The 24,609-nt window shown below is 40.8% G+C and overlaps 2 protein-coding genes across 11 annotated transcripts in view; one reads left to right on the plus strand and one right to left on the minus strand.

Moving 5' to 3' along the window:
* Positions 1–1,994: 1,994 nt before the first annotated feature.
* Positions 1,995–22,877, minus strand: osbpl1a (oxysterol binding protein-like 1A). Of its 7 annotated transcripts, none has more exons than XM_029000084.1 (29): positions 22,657–22,877; positions 21,899–22,109; positions 19,837–19,962; positions 19,254–19,339; positions 19,050–19,124; positions 18,137–18,248; positions 17,667–17,752; positions 16,778–16,922; positions 16,091–16,158; positions 15,839–15,883; positions 15,630–15,703; positions 14,503–14,566; positions 14,260–14,361; positions 13,389–13,514; positions 13,065–13,146; positions 11,903–12,009; positions 10,083–10,245; positions 9,632–9,824; positions 8,514–8,589; positions 7,208–7,342; positions 6,833–6,930; positions 6,537–6,719; positions 6,187–6,294; positions 5,924–6,013; positions 5,703–5,826; positions 5,176–5,289; positions 4,893–5,016; positions 4,636–4,726; positions 1,995–3,880 (listed from the first exon to the last, which is right to left on the minus strand). In XM_029000084.1, the coding sequence occupies exons 2-29, from the start codon at positions 21,981–21,983 to the stop codon at positions 3,697–3,699; spliced, it is 3,066 nt and encodes a 1,021-aa protein (XP_028855917.1). In that variant the 5' UTR covers positions 21,984–22,109; positions 22,657–22,877; the 3' UTR covers positions 1,995–3,696. The 7 variants fall into 7 exon arrangements, with proteins under 7 accessions (XP_028855917.1, XP_028855920.1, XP_028855916.1 ...); XM_029000087.1 differs by lacking the exon at positions 22,657–22,877 and having other exon boundaries at positions 1,995–3,285; positions 3,860–3,880; positions 21,899–22,637; XM_029000083.1 differs by lacking the exon at positions 22,657–22,877 and having other exon boundaries at positions 21,899–22,639.
* impact (impact RWD domain protein) overlaps positions 21,564–24,609 on the plus strand; it is a 40,441-nt gene continuing 37,395 nt past the window's right edge. Inside the window, exon 1 of one of the 4 annotated variants that reach the window (XM_029000093.1) lies at positions 21,564–21,679. In XM_029000093.1, coding sequence (XP_028855926.1) covers positions 21,677–21,679 — 3 coding nt within the window. In that variant the 5' untranslated portion in view covers positions 21,564–21,676. Of the gene's footprint in view, positions 21,680–22,644; positions 22,949–24,609 lie in introns of those variants that run through there. The other 3 variants (XM_029000094.1, XM_029000091.1, XM_029000092.1) reach the window with 3 other exon arrangements.

The raw sequence follows: 24,609 nt of genomic DNA on the forward strand, positions 1-24,609 counted from the left end.
AGAATCCAATATAAGAACTTGATCCTGACCTACAGAGGAGCCCTGCATGGAAGAGGACCAGATTGCTGGTCTCCTGAAACAGTATGTGGCAGGACGGACACCTAGGTTGGGGGCAGCAGGGTCTCTTAGTCATTCAATGGTTTTAAGACGTGGTCACTGTGCTTTTTAATCTGTAGCTTCAAGACTTTGGAATGGTCTTCCAATAACTTTGCGCTCAGCTGAGTCCATCTTCTCAGTTAAAAAAACAGCTAAAAAAACCTGTTCAAACAGGCCTTAGAACTAATTAGAGACTAATTAGTATTAGTATTTCACATTGGTGATGTTCTCTTTTTTTATATTAATTTCTTTTATTTAATTATAAGTGTACATATGTTAGTCAATTAAAGTTCTTGAGAACTACAGCTTCCCACAACTACATCATTTTCTGCAGAGGATCTTCAAAACCACCAAACCTGCTAGGAACAGAACAGTAACGACATCAGAAAAAAAGGACATGTATATATCAAGATCTATGTATTACGCAGGAAAACCTTGGAGGTTTTTCTTTGAACTCCTTCCCTCTGGCAGATGAACTCCAGGACCAGCCATATTCCCATAAGCCATCACCCTCATAAATGGCTGATCACTCTAATACCATCTAATACCACTCTGATCACTCTAATACTATCATAAGTATATCCTGTATTTAAACTGTAAATAGGAAACATATATTGTGTATTGTGTTGTGTATTACATAATAGATTGTATTGTGTTGACTGAGACACAATGACAGGGATCCCATAACATAAAGTTTTTCTTCCAACCATGGCTTAATTGGGTATCAGGTGAAAGCAGGTTAATTAAAGCATTCCATCAGGAACTGAAATACGTGGTTTTGACATTATGAATTTGATTCGAGCGTTATATTAAATCATCACACAAATTATTTTTATATAGGGTTTGTATGCATATCAGTGAGATTTATTTGTCCACCTTATATTCTATATATTGTAAATATATGTGTATAATTTTTTAATAAATGTCTAGACCCATAACATTATGTTCTTATCTAAAATACATTTAATGTAAAAGCCCTATTGCATAGAATTTTTGAAGGTGTGCTAATTAATCCAGGAAACAGTTGTCACAGTAACACTATGGATTTCACACTTTTTCAATTTCACAAGCAATGCTTTTGACAAATCTGAATGAAAAATATTTTTATCCCCTTACTCAGTCAATAAAGTTATAGATTTTACATAATAAATATATTAGAAAAGCACATATATTAAATCACTTACAAAAGTAACAACATTGTAGACTAGTAATTAAATTAGCAAATGAGCAATTGTCGGTTGTGTGTTCCTTCCACTGAACATACTGTTAGTGCATAGTGGACACTGGGCTGACAGGAAACCTCTGCTTGGTGTTGTGTGCACTTTAAATGAAAATCCCAAAGGGATTTGGTGTGGTGTGCAATTAGCTTAATTAAGCGGCTGCAAACATTTTTGTGGCCTGAACTCATTAGTGGGATATTTCCCAATCTGTCAGCAGTCTCTCTGGGATCAACATGTCTAATAACCTAAGGGTGGAGAAGACTGGACAGTTTTCACTGGTTAACCACTAAAGTGGAGTGCAAATCCAACAGAAATGGCCAAGGCAATTAGAAGCATTTTATCAACTGTCTTCCACATGCCATTTCTGCTCTTAATGGATATTAATATTCTTGTCAATATGAATGAATACAGGCAGTATAACATGTGAATAACATGTATTGTTCTGGAGTAAATAGGGATTACACAGCATTAAATGTGTAATCACCAGGTGTCTATAAGTATTAAACGTTATCACTGAATAAAAGCTGTATTTGTCAAAAGGAACACCACTGATGAAAAAGGACACTTGCAAAGGACACTTACAATGGTTGCCAAGTTCTACTTTCGAAAGAAGAACTGGCATAAACACTTGAAATGTCTGTCAGGCAGGTAGGTTTCTGTTACATAGATTGTTGCACATTAGCCTTCAAAACTCACATGAGGGGTTTATTTGGTATTCACATTAATAAACTGCACAGAAATAAATAGTACATATTCACAAAGATCTCAAACTAATAATCAGAGGCAGTAAGGCATTGTATATACATAAAGTGTTAGACCTTTGAGACACACACAGTCACACAAATAACTACAGATCAGTATCAGTCACACACAAATCTTGGCAGTTTATGCCCATTCAAAACTGGAATGGAATGTGTCTGCCGTTATGGTTTCACATTCTTAAGTTGCACTGCTTGTCATTCTGGTTTAACCTTTCTGACAAACACGCACATACCACTCACAACTGCAGCAACAGTACAGCACACACTAACAGATATACATTTATAATTAATCACAGTGTCATTTCCTCCTCTTAGGTAAATGTAGTGAACCTTCTGTAGCACAACAAAAGGTCTTGGATAAAGGTAACAGACTAAAACATGACAGAGTTGCTCCAAGGTCTAAATGTGTGAATTTCTGTAACACATCAACTGTGTGAGAACATACATCAACACACAGTGGTCCACAGAATTAGAGTGTAGATCAACAATACTAAGATGAGAAAAAATAAAAAATAAAATAAAATTATAAATATATATACACACACACACACACACACACACACGCACACGCACACACTATTAACTATTAATAAGCTTATAGTATGATTAAGATATAATAAGTAACAAATTACTAATTGTCATTCTCAAATCACAGTATAATTAAAAAATTATACTAAACTACTGGTTGCATCATATAATTCAGGGGTCAAATTTCTCTTTCACTTCTTCTGAAGAAACATTTTTTATAGTTTATATTTTTAATTTAAATTGCATGGATGTTGCTATTACATATACAAAGTACATTACGTCTTAAGGTTAAAAATTAAGGCCAGCTTAAGATTGCATGTCTTATAATTATGTAGAAACATTTGGGTACAAAAGGCCCAGTTGCTATGCAACTAAAAAAAAACAAAAAAAAAAAGGTCTTACAGATTTCACTGATGGAAGCAGTGATGTAGTTGTCGTTTTAGGAGGATGTTACATAGTATATACAGTATATGCAGTACTGTACTCGGAAGTTGCATAACACAATATGACAATTTCACCGTGCTTCCCAATCACATATAGATGATAGTATAAAGAGTTAAGATTCCTGTTGAAATGACTAGTAAATATCTGGCAGTTGGCTGTAGTTTCGGTCCCAGTATCTGCTGGAGAAGAGCCAGTCTTGAGCCCCATTGTGGGGGTTCGAGCCCTGCTGAAACCACCTGCCAAAACAAGAGAGAAATCTTACACGCTGTGAAAGCATAAATAAATAAATAATCTAATGAATTGTCACTTATTAAAAACCAGTATAAAATACACCCACAATGTAGTTAAAAGGCTCAATCATATATATTTCATTCGTCTTCAAAGGGAGGGAATGCAAATGGTGAATATGATATCCCTACCAAAGGTTTAGGTTTCCAAACCCTGGCTGTTTATTTAGTCATAAAGTCCAGGTGATCTAAATAATCAATGTTCTAATTATATATTAAACAATAGATTTCTCACAGTTTTAATAGTGTCTTGCATCAGCGTTATGTAGGTTTACATTAAGAGCATTTTCATTTAACAAGCCAACAGTGTTTTAGTAATCTCTAAAAGATGTTTTACATGCCAGCAGATGGCAGCAAGACTCAGAGACCACTACCACGTATGTGGATACTTTTCTGTGTGTTCTGTGAGAGGACCGTAACAGTATGGTCAGTGTCTTCTTTGAACTGAAATAAGACAACTCTCTGACAGAGGCCTGTGGTGAGAAGGAAGCAGAGGCAGAACATAGAGTTGACTGGATCAAACCTGGGGCCAAGGGCGGGGTTTCTGCTCAGCACAGCGACGGTGTAGCACAGAAAGCAGCGAGGTGGTGGCAGAGAGAAGAAAGTGAAATGATGAGCTTCACAATGCATCAACCATCACTGGATTTACCAGAAGACACCTGCTGCAGGTGGTCTTATAGAAGATTAGCATATATGGATGGTTTAATTTAAATAATCAAATAAACACAATCTTCAGTAAACAGGGTTAAAATGAGTAATTAGAACAAAATTTGTTTGATTTCTTCAAACTTCTCTTCATTACAATTCATTTGTGCTCCAGGAGGTTGTGATGACACATCAGCGCATCTGTTATGCAACGAAGGTCTGCAGTGTTAACAATAAAGACGTCTCAGTTCAGAACCAAATATAACTCGAAACTGTGACAATCTCTCCACAACAGTCCAACATTTGAGCAATAGCAACAAGAAAAAAGGCATAATTTTGTTGAGTGCATTGCTAAAAATGTCACTGAGGTGTAAATCCAGGAACTAAACTGCTGCCAAAATGGGAATTAGAAACTTCCATATGCTCTAAAGTGCAGATGACAGTTTTCATATGCATTTTCAGGTGAGAAGCTAAATTGGTATGAGTAAAATCCTGTTTCCAAGGGTTCGTGACAGTCATTTAATGAATGAAACCTATGGCAAGCTGATGAAAATGCATATGAAGGGTCAGACTCCTAGGGTGACAACTCAGGCCCCAAGACAAAAATATTTGATTTACTGGACAGTTAATGTTCGGAAAGGTCAGTTTTCAAACCTGGTCTTCCATTCTTCATCTCCTTTGGAGCGGCCTTTGCGCGCAGCCCGCTGTTTTTCCTCCAGCCGCTTCTTCTCCTCGCTCGCCAAGTCTGTCATGGGAGGAAGATCAAACAGCTAATTTGAACCCTAGTGTAGAAAACTTTTTTTTCCTATTCCTTAGTGTTCAGGGAAAAACAAATTGCCATCTGGGGGTGGTGCTAGCCATACACCAGCCCAACTGTTGATTTTCCACCAGAGGAAATGAGTGAACATTACCAATCTCTCCATTCTCCATCGCCCTGATGTCAGGCCGCAGCCTGCAGTCAGTCTTGGGAATAACTGCCTCCATCTCATTATCCAGCTCATTCAGCTGCATGGCAAACGTAGTGAAGCTGTACATCTATGGAGTTCCAACACAGAAATCCCACATTTTCAAACAAACCGTGCTGAAATGGGAAATATGATACAACTCAAATCCATGTTCACGTTTAGACACTGTTACACTGGTGTTTTCAGAGATTGTGCATTGATCACATGTCAGATCAAGCGTTAGTCTGACCTGTGTAGAGTTTGGTGGCCTGGGTGCTATTCTCCAGAGAAGCTGGCTGCCTGGGATGACCTCCACGCTGTCACTCTCAGGCATTGGTGTGTCTTCAGACTCTGCGCCCGGGCCCTGTGCATCATGAGAAAACAGTCCATCATCGAGCAGCTCTGGATAAACACGACTAACAAACGAGTGCAATGCCACACATCACATTAAAACCTCAATCACGAGTATGTTTCAGTTCTGCGCTGACACCCTTAATATGGGCATAAAAATAAATAAAATACATTGTTGATTTATTTAGAGACGTGTCAGTGAAAACGTGAGAGATTTTGTGCAATCGATTGCATTCTTCTCCACTGAAAAACTACAGTAAATACAGTAGCCTTCTAAAATAATCCCTGCCTTGTTCTTCTGGAAACATCCTGTGGGAGACGTGATCAAGTCTGGCCACTGAGGAACTTTTGATTATCCCAACTTCTGTTATTCATTGTGCATATCAGCTTTGTGAAGTCTACAGCAACAGGGACAAAGCTACGTACAGATTTGTTTTTCTTCTCCTCTGCAGCCTTTTTGTCATTTTTCTTATGCTCCTCAAAGGTAGCCGGGTCCACCATATACAAGCATTCCGTCCACTTCCCGTAAAGAACGCAGAGTTTCTTTTTACTGCAACACACACAGACATGGCAGCCATAAGTCTCGGTAACACGTAATAAGTAACACGGTGTTTAGTAGCCACTAAATGTAAACCACAAAAACATACCTTTTGTCTGTGATATAGCCTTCAACCTTGTGCAACTCTTTACCAAAAAGCCCACAGGGTTTGAAATTCAGGTAGCATCTTTCTCCTGATCTACAGGAATAAGTAGAAGGGTCTTTTAAAAAGCCTTCTGCATTTCAACATTAACATGAACAATTTCATTCCAACAAAGTTGTACAAAAGGTCAAGGCCTATGTAAACCGTGAAAGAAACTGTGATACAATAAACCACAGACCACAAAAGGAAGACCAAACTCCACAACTGACCTGTGGTTGATCACTTCCACATTGCCATACTGCTCAATCCACAGCTGACCTACAATGATGTTATGAACACAGCAGGTCGGGTTTGTCCATGTATAGGCCTCATTATACCTTCAAACAGACATGGCGGTCTCAGGTGAATCTGGCAATAAGGCTCACAAAAACACTGCTGAATACTTCATCACGGTGCATTGTTTTGGTTTATGTCCTAGAAACTATGATGCAATATAATGATAATCGTTTTTTTTTTTTTTTTTTTTTGCTTGAGTAGAACTGTAATACCCTATTCAGCTATGTGACGCATGAATCTCTGTGCACTGGGCATGTGATAGCATTCTGAACACAAGGCTTACTTGGGCAGCTCTAGTGTGATCACACCCTTGGGTTCAGCCTCCACGCTCTTCCCCCAGAACTTCAGTTTGGGGTAGATGGAGCCGTGGAATACGAAATCCTTCTGCAGCCCCTCTGCATGAAACGCACTGACAGGGGGGTGGTGGCTCACCTGCTCTGATATGAGCCGGAAGCCCAGATCATCTCTGAGAGTGAGGAGAGGGAAGGGGACAAAAACAGAAAGCGGTGAGAGGTCTGGGTAAGATTTAATGAGAAATATAATAGCTAGTTACAGGTCAAAACAGGGGCTGATTCTAACCTGATCAGTTCGTATGTCTCTCCCAGCAAAGGGTTAAATGGTTTTCCAGTCCTCTCCCACTGAGATGCCACAGCAGACACTGCGAATGCAGCCACACACTGCAGAGGTAAAAACATACAAAATGTACAAAGATGTGCAAAAGCAGTCAAAAGGTTTAAAAACAGAGGCATTTAGCAATTAATATCCATCCCCCTCCCTCCCTCTCTCTTATCCCAGTATCATGAGATGAATGCAAAGCATTCATTAAAGGCAGAGCACACACATACATAAATGCATACTATGTGCACACAAAAACAACCAATCTATTAAGCAGCAGTCCTACAAACTGAGACAGGAGACAGTAGCACTCACAGGAGACACATGAAGAAAGTGTACCTTCATTCTCTCTATGGAGTCGGTGGAGGCATTGGCCTGGTGGATGAGGTATGTGTGTTCCATATACTCAGTCAGTCTCTGTAGGAAGCTGAGTGGCTCATTAAAGATCACAGGCATGGTGATCTTAGACAGCTCCTGACAATATAGGAGTGGATGTGAATACAAGACATCCTGGCGCCATCCATCAACCATTTAGAAAAACTCTTATTTGCATTTCAGTTGGATGTAAGAATCAATGTACACTACCAGTCAAAAGTTTGGCCGCACCTACTCATTTATGGCTCCTGTTGGAACAACACTGAAGACACAGGACTATGAAGTAACACACATAGGGTTATGTAATAAACAATAAAAATAGCAAAGAAGGCAAAAAGTTGAGCATTCGTGTCTCTCCAAAGCAGGGAGCTTTCGCTGTGATGGCAGCATTTCACATTCTTGGTTTCTCTCCACCACCTTAAGTTAGACAACAAGGATGCTTTCCAACAGTCCTGAAGGTTTATGCTGAACACTTTTACTGCACTTCACCTTTTGTGTCCTCCATCTTAGGACAGAACAGGTGCATCCAAACTCTTGACTGGTAGTGTAGTGTAGTCTTAAATGTCCCCAATTAGGCTTTTATATAGGTCCCCTGATAACGTCTCTTTCCAAAATTACAGCCACTTTTAGCCAGTCCCACAATGAGATTTCCCCAGGACGCACCATTTTGGTGTGTGTAGCTTTAAATGCAAATGAGCAGGAGAGTGGCCTATTGAAGTGAGGGGGCATTCGCGGAAATAATGTCGTCAGAACCATTCACGAACAATGTTTGGCGCAAAGAACAAGTTCCAGAAAAGAATTCATAGTCTTCATAGTCTCGTGTGATTTGTGCTCATTTTTACATCCAATCACCGAGCAACTGCAATGCTTTGCATGTTTTTAAGATCTGATTTTTTTGATGGGAAGGGTGGGAAAATCTAGTGAAACGCACGCGAATTAGGAGGTAACCTTTCGCACTATGACGACATAAGGGGACAAATTCCAGATCCGACCGTCTGAGCTGCCGCTCTCTGTTAATGGCCACTCTCTATCACCATTAACAGACTAGGGGAAATCGTATTCATGTTAAATAATCTCACATAGTGAAATTTTCATTAGACTAGGGGAAATCGTATTCATGTCAAATAATCTCACATAGTGAAATTTTCATTATAGGGGACCTTTAAAAGCCATTTTCACAATCTGATTTTTATTTATAGGCCAAACGTGACCCATTGATCTTCTAGAGATTGTGAAAGGAAACACTAAAACAGTGGCAGGGGCATCTCACCATTCCTATGCATTTGCGTAGGATGCTCCAAATACTAAAGTCGTTTCTGGAGAACATGGGTGCAGGTAATGTAGTTCTGAAAACACACACACACAAATTCAGGACGAATGAGGTATTAAAAAAGAAAAAGGCTGGCTAAAAGACTAATTACTGACTGAGCACGAATGGTTCACTACTCCTGTTGCTTTGTCTCTGCAGTTGTCTAGACGGACCGCCAGACATGTAAACGGATGCTTTATATCTTCCTCAGACTAATGAAGGCTTGAGACAGATCAGATTCGGACATGTGGCTCACAGAACAAAGTCTGGTTCTGTTAGCGAAGCCCCCACTGACATATATTTTATTGGTTCTTCTTAAACGAGGAGTGGAAAGAAAGTTTTTGGTTCATGTGAACGTTATCCAGTCTGTGGCAGACAGGGCATCATTAGAAATATCTCTGCACAGCCAAGACTACAAAAAGAGTTCTTTATGAGGGACGTTTTTCCTGGGGCTCGTGGTACAATTCCCTGCTGCACAGAGCCTTCAACGGAAACAGTAAGGTAGACTTCCCTGGACATTTAGAAATCTTTAACAGAAAAGGTTTGTAGAAGACTAGAAGTGTTCGTAGAGGTGAGAAACCTGCTGTCAGTCATGATTCCCATGTAAAGACTAAATGAATGCTGCAACCAGACTTTAAGAAGCTGCCCTCAGTCATCAATCGGTCAATACACTGTGCCTTCAAAGTTCAAATTACTATGTTCCTCAGAGGGCTCATCAAACTTTAAACAGCATGTTTCATTGAGCCTGGACCTTTCTAAATTATTCACGTGCAAGACACGGGCAGCAAAACAAAGCTTCGGCAGGGCTGTTATTACAATCAGATGCCCAACTTCAGATAATAAAGTAATTAAGGCTTCACTCGGCATGCAGGACTGCTTTTATCTTAGAAACACCAGACGATCAGACAGCTTCATTTCTGGTTCTTAGCTTGTGAAACACTTGCGCCAAACCAGCATCTTAAGCTCAAACAAATGTGCAAATTTCATATTTCATAGTCAATAGTCTTCAACAGAATTAACTGATAAACCTATCAGAAAAATTCAGCGGTAAAACTGAAGATGTCTGTGGTGAAGTTCACCTGTGGTTCCTCACTCCATTCTGCCTGGACTCCTCTTCCTCCTCCTCACCCCGGTGACCCTCCCTGGACATGCTGGTGGGGGGGCGGCTACGTGTACTGAGGAACAGTTCCGTGCGCTCTTCTGTGTCCTCGTCGTCAAAGGAATGGCTGGCCACCGTCTCGAAGCCACTCAGGGAAGGCTCGGACTCGGAGTCTGGAGGGGAAAAACCCAGGGGCACATTTTTCGTGGGATGGAGTGTCGCTGGTGGCAACCAACACCTTCAGAAACCTGAGCGGGGTATCGTATGGCATTTAAAGGGCCCTTGCAACCATTTAGACACATGACCAAGCATAGAAAAACCGGTCACTTAAAGTCTGATTGAAAATATTTGTGGTGGCGCCTCGTCCAGCAGTTATTAATCAGATACTTGCTACCATGGTTCTGTTTCGGCCTGATTTCCATTTTGCTCACCCGACACTACATCATAGAACTCGTCCTCGCTGAGCGCGCTCCGTGGCGAAGAGCCTTTAACCACAGACTGCTCCAGCTCATGATGCTCAGTTGCCAGAGTCTGTAGAGCCTCTGACAAGATCTTGTTTTTCTCCACCTCCTGCTCCAACTTCTGACTCCGCACCTGGGACACAAACTCTAAATGAGCCACTTCACAGGAGAGGAAAGTCTGTTCAGCATTTAAACAGATTCAAAAATACAAATTAAACCCAATTGTTCTCGTCTTGACCCGTGATTGCTAGTTGATTAGAACAATATAATGGTCTTTAAGTGCAGATGTCTATCCCATATAATTTTAAAAACAAAGATTTGTAAAGAACAATTAAATATTATAAGCTACTGCACTAATAGCGCGACTCAAGGAGAGAGGACCCACAAACAACCCCATCCTCATCCATCTTAAGTAGCACAATGCACAACTTGGGTAAGAGTCATTTAACACGGTCAACAATCATAAAAGTATGTAGTACAGTAAAGACAATCGGATCACAAGGCCATGAAAGGGGAGAAAAAAGTCTCAACACATTTACTGCTCTCGGAAAATTCTCCAAGCAAGAACCGAAATTACTTTGGGTGAAAAATTTGAATGGGCATGTTTACAGTTACTCAGACACTCCAATACAGTGACTTACATGCAGCAAAGGATGTAAACATCTTGTTTAAGGACACTAATGTGGAGGCACTATCACGCAGAAGGTTTCATACCGCGCACGGTCATCCCTTTTTCTGCAACTTATCGTGTTCCCCAGACACCCTGCTATCATAACGTTCTGACTGCAATCTAAATAGAAACAATATAAGGATTTTGTGCAGAGCTCTGCTGCTTGTCAGATGGGTTCTATTTTCATACCATCCACATGTGAAGTATGAAGGAATAACTCTCTGTATGTTCCACGGTAAGTATAACAGACGGGGACAGTGTGAACACACTACCTCAAAGAGAGAAATAATTCCAGCAGTTCAAAGAAATTCTGTACTGTTTTGTACTGTACTGCATGGCACAAATGCATTTTTAAATTACTTTAAAAATTGCCATTTTATGGTCTAAACAGCCCAAAACAGCAGGTTCTGTTAAATATCATCCAAGGCTTATGCTGATCACCAGATCCTCCAGAGCACAAGGGCTATGAAGACATGGCATTCATGGACCAAATTATTTAAGAGCTGCATTTCCATACTTAAACAAGATGGTCTAATCTTTAGATAATTACTACATCCCCAGTTTTAACTTTCAGTCAAGAAGCACCGTACCTCAAAATTCTACCAGAGCATAGTAACAACAACAATTTGAATGTAGCATAAAAACCTTATGATGAAAATCTCAGCCAATGATTCATTTGCACCCATGTTACCAAAAAGAGAAATTACAATGTAAACTATGGGATAGGCTGGAGCAACGGATTCAGAAGGTGAAGGACGCATTTGAATGAGCCTCCAGATTGACACAGCCTTGCCTGGCAGTTTATGTCACAACCAGACTGATGTCTCTGAAAGACTGACACTCAAGCCCTGCCTCACACAGCCACAGACAACCCCCTCCTCTAGGAATTAAGCTCGCAATGTCGCAATGTTACACTTTAATGGAACACTAAGGTTGTGTTACTGAAGCAGGAGGTGAAATATAATGAACAATAGAGAGAAATGCCCCAACTGGTCCATTTCAAACCTACACATAAATGACATGCTTTCTTTTTCGGCTATTAAAGGACAACTGCAAACTGAATAAAACTGCCTGGATCAACTGTGAAGCAATAAAAAAACTACTGGGTCATGTGACATACCCCTTCCTGTTTGGAGAGCAGGCTCAGGCAGTGTCCCAGGGTACCGGAGGTGGCACTGGAGAGTTCACACACGTCCCTCACCTTCTGCAGCATGCCAGATGGAAACCCTGACCGTGCAGAGGAAAAAAATGTTAAAAAATCATTGGTCTGGAGGAAACATCTAACACCCACAATGAATGCTGAATGAATAAGTGTCCATCAACGTTAGCGGCTGTGTCGAGAAAGTCAGATTGATGTTATCCAGGTACAATAACAATTCACTTCAATTTCCAAGCATTACGGTGATGCCATGTCTACACGTGGACAACAGATGCTTTGAGTAGTCAGGGGCACAAGCTCATAATTGATTTGAACATGGAGGCTTTGAGACAACGAGGCACTGCTGATGCAACTCTGAAAGCTTTTGTGAAACACATCCCTCTCTGTAACTGGCTGAAAGGGTACTTCAAATGAAGAACCTGTACGCAATCATTTTTGCCAAGGACTTATCCGACAGGTTGCGCACTCAGGATGTGTCTTCACCTTACTTAACTTCCAGCAAGATTGATGAAACCACAAGGTTTTTTTTTTGTTGCCAAGATTAGATTTTAAGGTTTACATAAGCTCTTTTTTAAAAATGCAATATCGTCACATTGTGGCCAAAAGCGCAGCTATTGGTGATGCACGTGACCCAAGCCTGGGCAAATGGGGAGAAATGGCATAAAACTTTTGCCAGGTCGAGTGTGTGCAAACAACCAGACTGGTTCATGCACTGTGACGACCCTGAACGAGAGCAGCCGAAGGAGGAAGAAGTGACATCATGATTAAAATTGTGTACCATTGTGTACTTGAGCAAGACACTTAACCCTGAGTGTCTCCTTAATGTTACAGCCTTATTCCAAAATTGATTAAATGCAGTTTCTCAGAATTCAGAACACCCCATAATGACAACGTGATAAAGTTTATTTAAAAACTTTGAGCACCCAAATTTGAGCACCCAGAGGAAACCAATGGAGAACATAAGGAGAACATTCAGAATGAATGAAAATGAATGTATAGGACCTTGGCTGAGAAATGAATCCAGAAATCTAATCGCACTGGGTTGTGAGGCAGAATCTCAAGCCTTCGTGCTGGTGATGCATTGACAAAAGATAAATAACTGAAATAACAAATCGCGTCTTACGTTCAGCGAGGCCGTTCTCCTTCACCATGGAGAGGAAGGACCGCACCTCTGCCTCCAGCTGCTTCTGAAAGGCCTCAGCTTGCTGCCAGAGAGATACACAGACGTTAGCTGTCTGCTTCAGTTGCAGCATTCCCACACACCAGTCAAATAGTGCCTTTCAGTGCTCTATTCTGATCAGTGTAACTCGGGTAACGCATCACGGATACGGGTGAAAGAGCTCCTCCGCTCCCAGCGGAGAAGAAAGGCAAACGTGAAACATCTAAAGGATGCAGAGAACAGAGAGACAGAGACGGCGAGAGAAGTAGACAGGCGGTGTCGCTGTACCTGTAGTGAATTAGTCAGCTCGCTGAGCGACACGGCTTCTTCTTCCTCCTCCTCCTCACTCCCCTGCTCCTGGGAATGATAGTGAGTGCTGAAGGCCGAGTGCTCCTCCAGGGCCTCCAGCCAATGCTGCGGACAAAACACAACGTACAGAATATTCAAGCAATGTGCATGTGTTTTGGTCCAAGAGGTCTGCTAAGATGAAATATTTCACCCAGACGCGACCTACCACATTTTATAAAGGTCTTAGCGATTCCCTACACTGTATCTCTTTCCAGAATTCAGCCTTTGTTTTGTCAGCCGACAGTCATTTTTACATTTCATGATAGGGGACCTTTAAAAAAATAATAGTATTTGCGCAATTTCAAGAAATCTAACCAAAATTATTTTACAGATTATTTCAAGATTACAAAAACGTGCTCAAAAGCTAACACTCCTGCTTCACTTGCCCATAACACTATCGTAAGAGTATTGACTTTCTGCTATTGGTGCATTTGAATGAGTTGAACTAAAATGACATGGTGATAAAAGACTTTCACAAACCTAATGAATTTAATATAAAAGGTACCACAAGGAACTTGTACTGCACATTTCTATTCTCAACAACCATGTAAGATACTACAATAAATTTGATTGTAAGTTGTTTGAGGTGGACTTAAAAACTTCATCCAGAAGCATGTGATAAGCAACACTGGAAAATGACTTTAAAGCAGGAGCATACAATGATGGAAGGAAATGATGGGCAGTCTTCCATCTGTGTGCTATCGAATCCTATCTATGTGTGCTATATAAAATGAAGCAGGATCTACCATGGTGTGCAGAGACTGAATATCTTTTTATAGTGACAGGTAAAAGCGTGGAATAGGTGTCTCACTTTTCGAGTGGCCTCAGGATTGTTCTTTGGCAGCACTTTGAAATGATGCAGAGTGTCATCAAAACACTTTATATTGAAAGAACTGCTGTCCTTTGCTTTGATCTAGAATTGAATGTAAAAAAAAAAAACAGAACAAACACTTAACCTTGACTTGGCAAACAATGATTTCAAAGTGAGTCGAAATAAAACGATTCTGACTATTAGAATCAACCTTTCAACTTTTTCCTAAGGAAAAAGACCTACCACACAGTGGGCTTGTGTTAGGGGCTTGCAGCCTTGTCGGTTTTTGGAAGCAGCAGCATCTGACCTTAACAGATGAACAATAAGAGAGATAAGTTTTTTTTTTTAAAAGGCTAAATATGTCCAGCCTTGACATACCATGAAGAAAATGAGAAGATGGTAAAGGTGAGATTCGACTGTAATATCTGTAATATTAAGGATATTTTTGATATCTTGATAATGTGAGACTCTGAGGAGAAAACACACATAGACTGTCTTCATATTTTGAGTTCCAGGAAATTAGCTTTTGAGTTGGGAAAGTTTTTCAAATAAATAATTTGGCAAAACTGAATATTGGACATACAAAACAAATAAGAGTATATGCAGTGGTTTTGGGGATGAAACCACAATAAGTCATTTGAATATTTTGCTTAAATGTGATAAGCAACACTGGAAAATGACTTTAAAGCAGCAACATACAATGATGGAAGGAAATGATGGACAAATAAAACAAATAAGAGTATATACCGTGGTTATAAGGTTTTGGGGATGAAACCACAATAAGTCATTTGAATATTGACTTAAATATGATCTATAAGCTGTGCATTTAAAATTGAACTAGCAAGGGAAAAAACCCAAACACTGGTTGCATAAGTCAGCACACCCTTAACCTTTTGATTTAATTACAGCTTCACACCTTCAATTAAATCAATTAAAGAGACTCTGATTAACCCCAAATAAAGTTTGGCTGTCCTAGTAGGACGTTTAATTTTGCGACACCAAAAGCCAAATGTATCTCTTTGTTGAAAGGTCAGCAGAAGTGTACAGCACTGCAACAGCTTTGGATATACACTGCTCAAAAAAAATAAAGTAAAGGCAGCAGGGGTTCATCGTACAGCCAGATTATGACCAAAAACATCCAAAAACATCCTTACGAAAAAATTATTTTAAGATTTTAAGCTTGAAAACGTGGAGTAGCCAGTGGTGGCTTAGTGGCTAAGGAAGTGGAAACGTAACCAAAAGATTGCGGTTTCAAATCCCAAGCCGCCAAGGTTCCACTGAGGTCCTCTTGAACAAGGTACCGCTTACTCATGTGGTAGATGACAGGTCAAAAAGTGAGAAAAATAAATACTAGCCAACGTATTCCTTACTGTTTGGGGTACCATGACAGTACTCCATCCTGAAGGATCACCCAGTGTGCACGCCATCCAAAAAAACGAGAACTCTGAAGGAGATAAGCATGAGTCATTTTGGGTTTGGACAAAAACAGATAGAAATGCAGGTTGTTCTGGGACATTCTCTGCCCACCTATGCCCAATCGTACCCACAGATTCTCTACAATCATGCACAGAGTCATTACCTTCAGCAGTGGTCCTTCAAATGTTTGAACATGCCGTGTCATGCCCTTGAAATGGCAAAGAAAATCACTGTTTGCAATAAAAATCTCAGAACACTCTTCCCTCTCTTTAATGAGATATATCTTGATTTTGGCAGAACATTCTGAAACATTAGACAAAGTCTGAAACATAGCATAACTACAAAAGAAAAGGAATGATTGTCAGGCTTTAAAACACCATAAAATAAAATTGTTTCTGTTCATGTGAAAACATACCTTCTTCATGGTGCCTTCCAGAATTTGTCTAATCTCCCCATCGCTGGCAAGGTCAAATACAGTTTGATCTAGGGCAAAGGTGTAAAATGGAAATAAATAAGTAAATAAATGTGTATATGTGTGTGTCAATAACACATGATCTACCTTAACAAATATTGATCATTATTTCATAAAATATACGCTACCATTTAAAATGAACGAATTTCTAATACACTAACTTTTTCATAGACTTGGCACTTTTTATGACCTGGTGTGAAGTGCAGCATGCTCATTATTGCAAAGAAGGGTAAACCTAGGATTTCCATAAAAACATTAAACAAGAAAAAAAAACGGCTTGGTGTTCTGTTTCTTGAATATTCTTTTTTTGGTGTGTAACCCTGAACATCATCTTGTAAAAATAGTTGGGAGGATATTGCCTGTTAAAATATCTAATGCTTGCTTTCCATCATAGTTAGTTCCTAGAAGTTTCGAAAAAGTCTTACTGGTCCCTCTGTAGAAAATGCTGTGGCAGAGAGCTTTAAAGTTAATGTATTTCCCACCTGCACCTTTCTGGCCTTCACACCACCAGCTATTTCGCCTCCAACCTCCATCTTCCCACCCACACTGGCATTAGGTGCTATTGTGAACCTGAATTAGGGCTGCCAACTGCAAAATTTCCTGACAGCCCTTAAAATTAAGGGCCTTTACCATTCTTGTTCTTGATGTTGGGATTGGCCCCACTCTGCAGGAGCTTGAGAGCACATTGTTTCTGACCACGGTAGGCAGCACAGTGCAGGGGAGTGTTTCCCAGCAGGTCAGTGCAGTTCAGATCAGGTGGCTTCTTCCTGTTCAGCTAAAAATGAGAGAAAAGCAGAACAGTTATAGGCCCACACTGCGCCTGTCATGGCTAAAATCAGAGGACAATTTTGTTGTGTGCCGTGTGCTGTGCTGCAGTCTATCACAATGACAATCACTTCACTTTCACTGCTAAACTGCAATGACAGTTTCATAGTCCCTGAAGAATAAGGCAGGTTAACTACCACCAAACTGGAAAGACTGTTTCAGATGAAAACTTATTTCCAATGTAAAAATGCACTCCAGTGTGAAAACCACAATGGAATTCTCATCTCACTCATATTTTAGAGTGTCTACGTTCTACCGCAAGTCAGGATTATGTAAAGATTTCACAATGACACAACACATGGGGGTGGACTTGCTTGGGTTATCTGAATATGTATCCTTTGCCTGACGCAATACTCTATGTCTGATTCATGCCTGACACGGACGTTAGACGTATAGACGTAATAGACGTAAGCATATGCAGGATATTTTTTTTTGCATGAAGAAATGAGAGTGTTATTTGGCAGCTGACGGATGACTGAGAAACAGTGTAAAATCCACTGCTTTAAGGGAATGGTTGAGCGGCTTGGATCAGGTAGGAAAAGATGGGATGAAAGGCAGTTTTCAGTGCCCTTGACGGCTTAAAGAGTTACTCAGCTATGAGGCAGTCTTGCACGTCTAAAGTGAAGGTTCACCCGACTGAGACTCAGAAGCTCCGCTAAGACTAACAAGTCTACGGATTAGTGTTTGATCCCACCAGCTGCATTAGGGTGGAGAGGGTTCCCTCCCTCGCCGCCTCCAGGAGCTGCTCCTCCAGCTTCCTCTCCTCGGTCCTCTGAGCAGCTAGGAGAGAGAAAAGCATACGGGAACTGGTTGCGTTAAAGCCCCACAATCAAATGTGACAAGACTTTATTAGTTCTGCGACCCAAACTGACAAACAATATTAGGTATTTGGAGACAACGGCTAAATCAGAAGACACATCCATTTAGGCAGAAATCTGCAGTAAAGAAACAAGACACCCTTTTACACTCAATATGGACAGTGACCCTAAAAACAGCAAAAAAGGAACAACAACAAAAAAGGAAAGCATCAAGATGGCTGCAGCAACTGAATTCACCCACAATGCAATATGGCCAAAGAGGGAAAAAATGCATCAGGGACAAGGGACATGACAAGGACCACAGGACAGAAATTTCCACAATGTTTCCTCCATGTGCTCACAGTACCTTCCAACATGCTCCTGATCTCTTCGTTCTGGGTCACGTCTTTGGGTATCTGCGCAGTCCCATTGATGACTGCGGCACAGGCGTTATACCTCAACAGTAACATAACCACCTCCTGACAGAAAGTAAATACACAGCTATGAACATTAAAATGAAAATAAAATACACCCTGAAACAAAGTAAAACCACACTTTCTATATAAACTACAATGAGCAGCAAAATAAACGAGGAGGAGGGCAGCTTGCACATGCTCTGTTGCATGGCAACATTGTAATTGCTGCATGTACCAATTGTATATGGACTAGTTTTATGAAACCCATTTGGGGCAGTGTTGGCCTAGCGGTAAAGGAACCGGCCCTTGTAATCAGAAGGTTGCCGGTTCAAATCCCGATCCGCCAAGGTGCCACTGAGGTGGAACTGAGCAAAGCACCGTCCCCACACACTGCTCATGTCATGGCTGCCCACTGTAGTAGGTGGTAGTAGCCTAGCGGGTAACACACTCGCCTAAGAACCAGAAGACCCAGGTTCAAATCCCACTTACTACCATTGTGTCCCTGAGCAAGACACCTAAGTTGCTCCAGAGGGGGTAACTACTGATTGTAAGTAACTCTGGATAAGGGCGTCTGATAAATGCTGTAAATGTTCACCAAGGGTGATGGTTAAAAGCACATTTCGTTGTGTCACCGTATGCTGTGCTGCAGTGTTTCACAATGACAATCACTTCACTTCCTGGTAGCTCCTGCAACATGGTTTTGTCAACAGTATGTGCTGTACAGAACATTTTGTGGACATAGTGTATTCAGAAGTATTTGTCGCATTGGAATACGACTTAGCAATAGCCATGAGGATGCAATGAATGTGTAACCTAAGAATCTAAAGTAAATGTCTTAAGAACACTGGATTGTGCAGGATCTACCTTTCGGCCAGTGAAGGCTGCTTTGTGGAGAGGAGTGTCTCCAACATTGTTTGGCAAATTCATCTCTGCTCCAGCCTATAAAAAAAACAACACATGCACACTATATGTGTGTGTGTGTGTGTGTGTGTGTGTGTGTGTGTGTGTATATATATATATATATATATATATATAAATTATGCCATGGAGTATTGCACTAAAAATTACCTTCAGCAATTCCTCCACCACATGTGTGTGGCCAAAATAACAGGCAAGATGTAGGGGTGTCCAGCCAAGATTTGATTTGCTTTTACCTGAGAAATTGGAACAACAGGCATGTCACACAAAATATCTCTTGATATGATCAATATCGTGCTTTCTTATATGAATACCATATAAAGAATGGCTTTCCCTTTAAGAACCATGTTAAAGGTGCAACATTATGAATTTAGGTAGAGTGGAATTTAGATTTGTGGCTAGTATTTGCAAATGTTAGATTCAAAAGTTTGACAATGTAGATGTATTATTATCATTCCCATATTTTTATTACATTATTATCATTCCCACTGAGCAAAGCACCGTCCCCACACACTGCTCCCCGGGCGCCTGTCATGGCTGCCCACTGCTCCCTCAGGGCGATGGGTTAAATGCAGAGGACAAATTTCACTGTGTGCACCGTGTGCTGTGCTGCTGTGTATCACAAGTGACAATTACTTAACTTGACTCAGATATGAATCCTTTATATATTGTCAGGTGGCAGAAAATTAAACATTTTACATTTTAAGTGAAGTGAAATGAAATGAAACCATGCCTTTGCAGTTGATGTCGATCTTAGCTTCTCCTTTGCTGATGGAGAGTAGAAGGCTCTTAATTCCCTCCAGGTTCCCATTCCTGGCATCCCTGAGGAACTGTTCCTCTGGCTCCACAAATTCCATTGCTCTTCGAAAGATCGGAAAACAATGGCACCTCTAATTATTTGTTCTCTAGCCAAGGCATTAAATAAAGGATAAATTCAGCATTATCACAAATAAAATTAGGTTTGGGTGAAGATTTTGCATGTCTACCACCATCACTTTGAATATTGTGTATCTGAATATTGCTGCATCTAATCTAGTGAGATCCATCACCATGCCCTAAGAACAAATATTTACGCCACTGGGCGTAATAATATTGGTCAAGTAAAATAAATCTGAGATAAAATCATGCACAGAATTGCATTGTTGCTCTTTTATTCGATTGTTGCTCTTTTATTTAATTTATTATAATAATTTATATTACACCATACTAAGCTTTTAATATAAAAGTTAGAATACTGTTACATAGCCGAAATATTTGTTTTTAACGCATAAATAACCTACATTGCAAACCGCGATGATGGTAATGTGTTACCACCTAAACCCCTATTAAGGCCTACATCCTAACAATGTTGCTGGCATAATTTACCATTTGACATGCATAATTACTGTATTAATAAAACAAAGCTTGTGGCTATATTTTTTTTAAAGATTGAAAGAATATTTAAAATAAATAAATAAATAAATAAACAAACAAACAAATAAATAAAATAAATAAATAAATGAATATACATACACACACACACACACAGGTGTTCTGAAGAACTGGTGATGCCATTTCATAATGGTTATGTGTTTCTTAATACTCTACAATACAAAGCATGTGAGGCATTAAGGAACAGCATAACTAGAAATAAAAAAAACTTGGAATGTGCTGAAATCCAGTTAATAACAAGACTTTGATTGTGTAAAAATTAATTCCACTTTTGTATGCACTAGACCAAGTGCATGTCAATAGTACTCTCACGCAATGGCATGCATTTTGCAGCACGTTTTCATCCTACAGATTCTTTAATGAAAAAGCCTACATTCCATTCTTCTTTTGCGTTGTGGTTTGTAACACCAAAAGCAATGCATTAGTGGCTTGTTAAAAAGCAGATATCTTCATCCTCTGTCACTCCACGGTTGATCCCAACACGGAGCGCACCCATGTCGTGAACCGAAACTCCAGCTCTGCGGCCATGGCAGAAACCCAAACACAATACACAGCCTGGCCTGCCTGACTCAAACATGGACAGCCCATCCCAGCCCGTTTGAACAAGCCCGTACTACACTGTAGATGCAGAAAGATCATTTTCCAAAAAATTTCCATTGCCTCTGCTCATTTTATTCAACAATAAGTTTGCGACTATTTCTGCCACAATTGTTGCTTCTAAAAGTTATTATTATTATAACAACGTATTATAATAAGTAATAATCCCTGCTGATCCACTGAGATCAGGCACGACAGGCTGATGCCCACATTAACTATTAATGCCTTTTGTGTAATAAAGTTGGCCGAACCCGAACTCATCCAAACTGATTGTTGTTATTACTGCATAATAAACTGTATGCCTGAACCAAACTGCGTCTTTTGCAGGCAGCCAGGTCCAAAAGTCTGATTGATCGTGGAAAACCAAGGAAAATACGTGTGCAGATAATGGGGGGGGGGGGGGGGTCACTTCAACACTGTTCAACACTAAAGAGCACATCGAGCCCTCAAAACACAAGTCAGCAGAAAACCTCGGCAGCTGGAAAGAGGAAACTTTCTCCAAAAAGCTCACGTCATCGCGAAAGGAGAATCTGTACGAGTTCAAAATGGTAAAAAAAATATATTGAAAACTTTTCTCTCTCTCTCTCTCTCTCTCTCTCTAGCGAGCAACGCTAACGTTATCCACAACTGACAATGCAAGAACTAAAAAGAAAAAGTGCGAAAATGTCTTACTTTGAACAGTCCCATCGCTGTGACACGCACTGTCCGCACATTTAAAAAAAAAAAGTCGCGACATGACTCGTATGCGGAGGGAGGGGGGGGGTTACCGTTCACCTGACGAGGCGGGCCGGTCTCTCTCTCCGTCGGTCTGTCCGTCTGTCTGTGTCCGCCCTGCCGTCCGAGGTCCGGCATGTGACGACTTTAATCCCCGATCCCCGCTCCTGTCGCGGTTTCGCAATCGCAGCCAGCGGTCACGGGTCGGGCCACCGGTCGGAAACGGGCCGACATCGCGGGGGAAGCGGTCTGGATGCCTGGACGCTTCATAACCCCGCAATCGACAAGTAAATGAAGTAAACACCGATGAAGTTTTTCTTGGCTAAACCGCCCACTGTTAGTTATTGGTTCAAATTACACCACATCTCATTGTCCTGACACTGGTGTGTCTGTCAAAATGACATTTTTGTAAATCGACGGGTGGAGAAATATTCTATAGTAAAATTCCACATAAATAGTTGTCCTGAACACATCCCGGAAGTAAAAGTGCACGAGTTACGCGTTGGCTAGTTGCGGTTCATGTGAGCTGTGGTGTTGCCACATCCGCTAAATTTGTGCAGATCTTTATTTTATTTAACCGTGAAGTAAATAAGATGTTTTCTGCCGTGTCAGTCCAACTGAATTATGAACTAAACGAAATCCTCTCTTGACAGAGTTTTGCTGACTTTTCACAGTATTCAACAACATTTATAATCTTTCGGGTTAACAAATAGCAAAGTACACAGATATGCCCATTTCTATCGGGCAACTCCTACGTTCAGCATTAGACTTTAGCTCTTTTGATAAGATACTTGTTTTTTTTGTGCTGTACCTGGCAACACAGCATACGGGCAGTCCCGTCAAACGTGGAGTCCCCGTGTCAAAAGCGACCATCCTAGCTTGTGCTTCTCGAACTAGCTCTCTAAAACCACTGTACCCTGAACAGAAGTATGTTATCTCCTTTAGCTTGGTTTTAATGGCTTCTCGTCGCTAAGCCCCGCTGCCCCCGTGGCTGGTTGCTGTTAAAGCCAGCCGCTCTCGTCCAGCCTGGGCTGCGGGTTCCGTACAGGCAGCATGGAGGAATAACTATGGCTGTGCAGGAGACCAGTGATTTGCAGTCCCAGGTACAGTATGTGGCGGGCGAGGATAAAGGGCAGATTCTCCCAAAGGCTGCTGAACGGCCACTGGCAGCACTGTTGCTCGAAGAAGGGAAGCAGGTTGGATTTCCACTCCAGCCAGCGTGACGTTGCATCTAACGATTCTCATTACAAATACAGTACAGGCCAAAAGTTTGGACACCTTCTCATTCAATGTGTTTTCTTTATTTCACTGAAGGCATCAAAACTATGAATGATCACATGTGGAGTTATGTACTTAACAAAAAGTGGAGACCTGGTCTCCACAGTCACCGGACCTGAACCCAATCGAGATGGTTTGGGGTGGACTGCAGGGGCCAACAAGTGGTAAACACCTCTGGGAACTCCTTCAAGACTGTTGGAAACCCATTTCTGGTGACGACCTCTTGAAGCTCATCGAGAGAATGCCAAGAGTGTGCAAAGCAGTAATCAGAGCAAAGAAACTAGAATATAAAACATGTTTTCCATTATTTTGCACATGTGTTCATTCATAGTTTTGATGCCTTCAGTGAGAATCTACCAATGTAAATGGTCATGAAAATAAAGAAAACACATTGAATGAGAAGGTGTGTCCACATTCACCATGCGTATGGTGAAACAAGTCTTTGTCAGGTCGCTAAAATACAAAATTTGATTTAATTATGGAAGCAGGGCAATGCAATTCGAGGGACTTTCTTCTCTCCTGACCTTTGACCAGATAGAAGATCACATCTGCACATGCCAGCACACAAAGAGGATCCACATCTGCATTCATGACCTTTTGTCTGACAGATTTCCCAGCCTTTGTTTAAATGAATGCTTTCTTAACATTTCTGCATTTCAGTTCATTTTTATTTAACCTATTATTGTAGAAAACTCAAACCAGTCACTGTACAACATATCAGCATTTCAAATGCACTGTTTTCCGTAAATGTAAAAGTCATAGCAAAACATTTGATACAGATTTAGGAGAAGAAAAATTGCTCTGGAATAATATTTATATACACAGCGCATCTCTTTTACAGCTCAGCTACTTTTGCCTGTATAATGACCTTACCTCATTTGAGGGATTAGTGTAAGAGTGGGGTGAGTTTGAAATACCTAAGTCAAGTCAAGTCAAGTCAAGTCAAGTCAACTTTATTGTCAATTCTGCCACATGTACAGGACATGCAGAGAATTGAAATTACGTTACTCTCTGACCCATACAAGTAACATTAAATACAAAAACAGTAACAGTAACGAATACAGAGTATAAATACAATTTAAAAAGAAAGGCACAATATACAATTTTAAAAACACCATATACAAATAAGGGCACATGGTGGAGAGTGCAAAACCAGGAGAGTGCAAAAACCAATAGTGCAACAGAGTTTAAGTTTAAAGTGACGAAGTGAAAGTGAGGTAGATGGCAGACCAGAGCTGCACAGAGTGACTGGTGCATGGTCAGTTTGTGTGAGTTAGAGTTCAGAAAGTTTGTGGAGCTGAAGAGGGGAGTGAGGGGAGTGGGGGCAGAGCTGGGAGGGAGTTGAGTTTCCTGACAGCCTGATGGGTGAAGCTGTCCTTCAGTCTGCTGGTCCTGGCCTGGAGACTCCGCAGTCTCCTCCCTGCAGGTCTAAATGACACAAATTTGCTGAAATATTAGCCGGGCCGAGGTCTCTCCTTGTAGAGCT

The sequence above is a fragment of the Denticeps clupeoides genome, chromosome 13, assembly GCF_900700375.1.
Source record: "Denticeps clupeoides chromosome 13, fDenClu1.1, whole genome shotgun sequence".
NCBI lineage: Eukaryota > Metazoa > Chordata > Actinopteri > Clupeiformes > Denticipitidae > Denticeps > Denticeps clupeoides.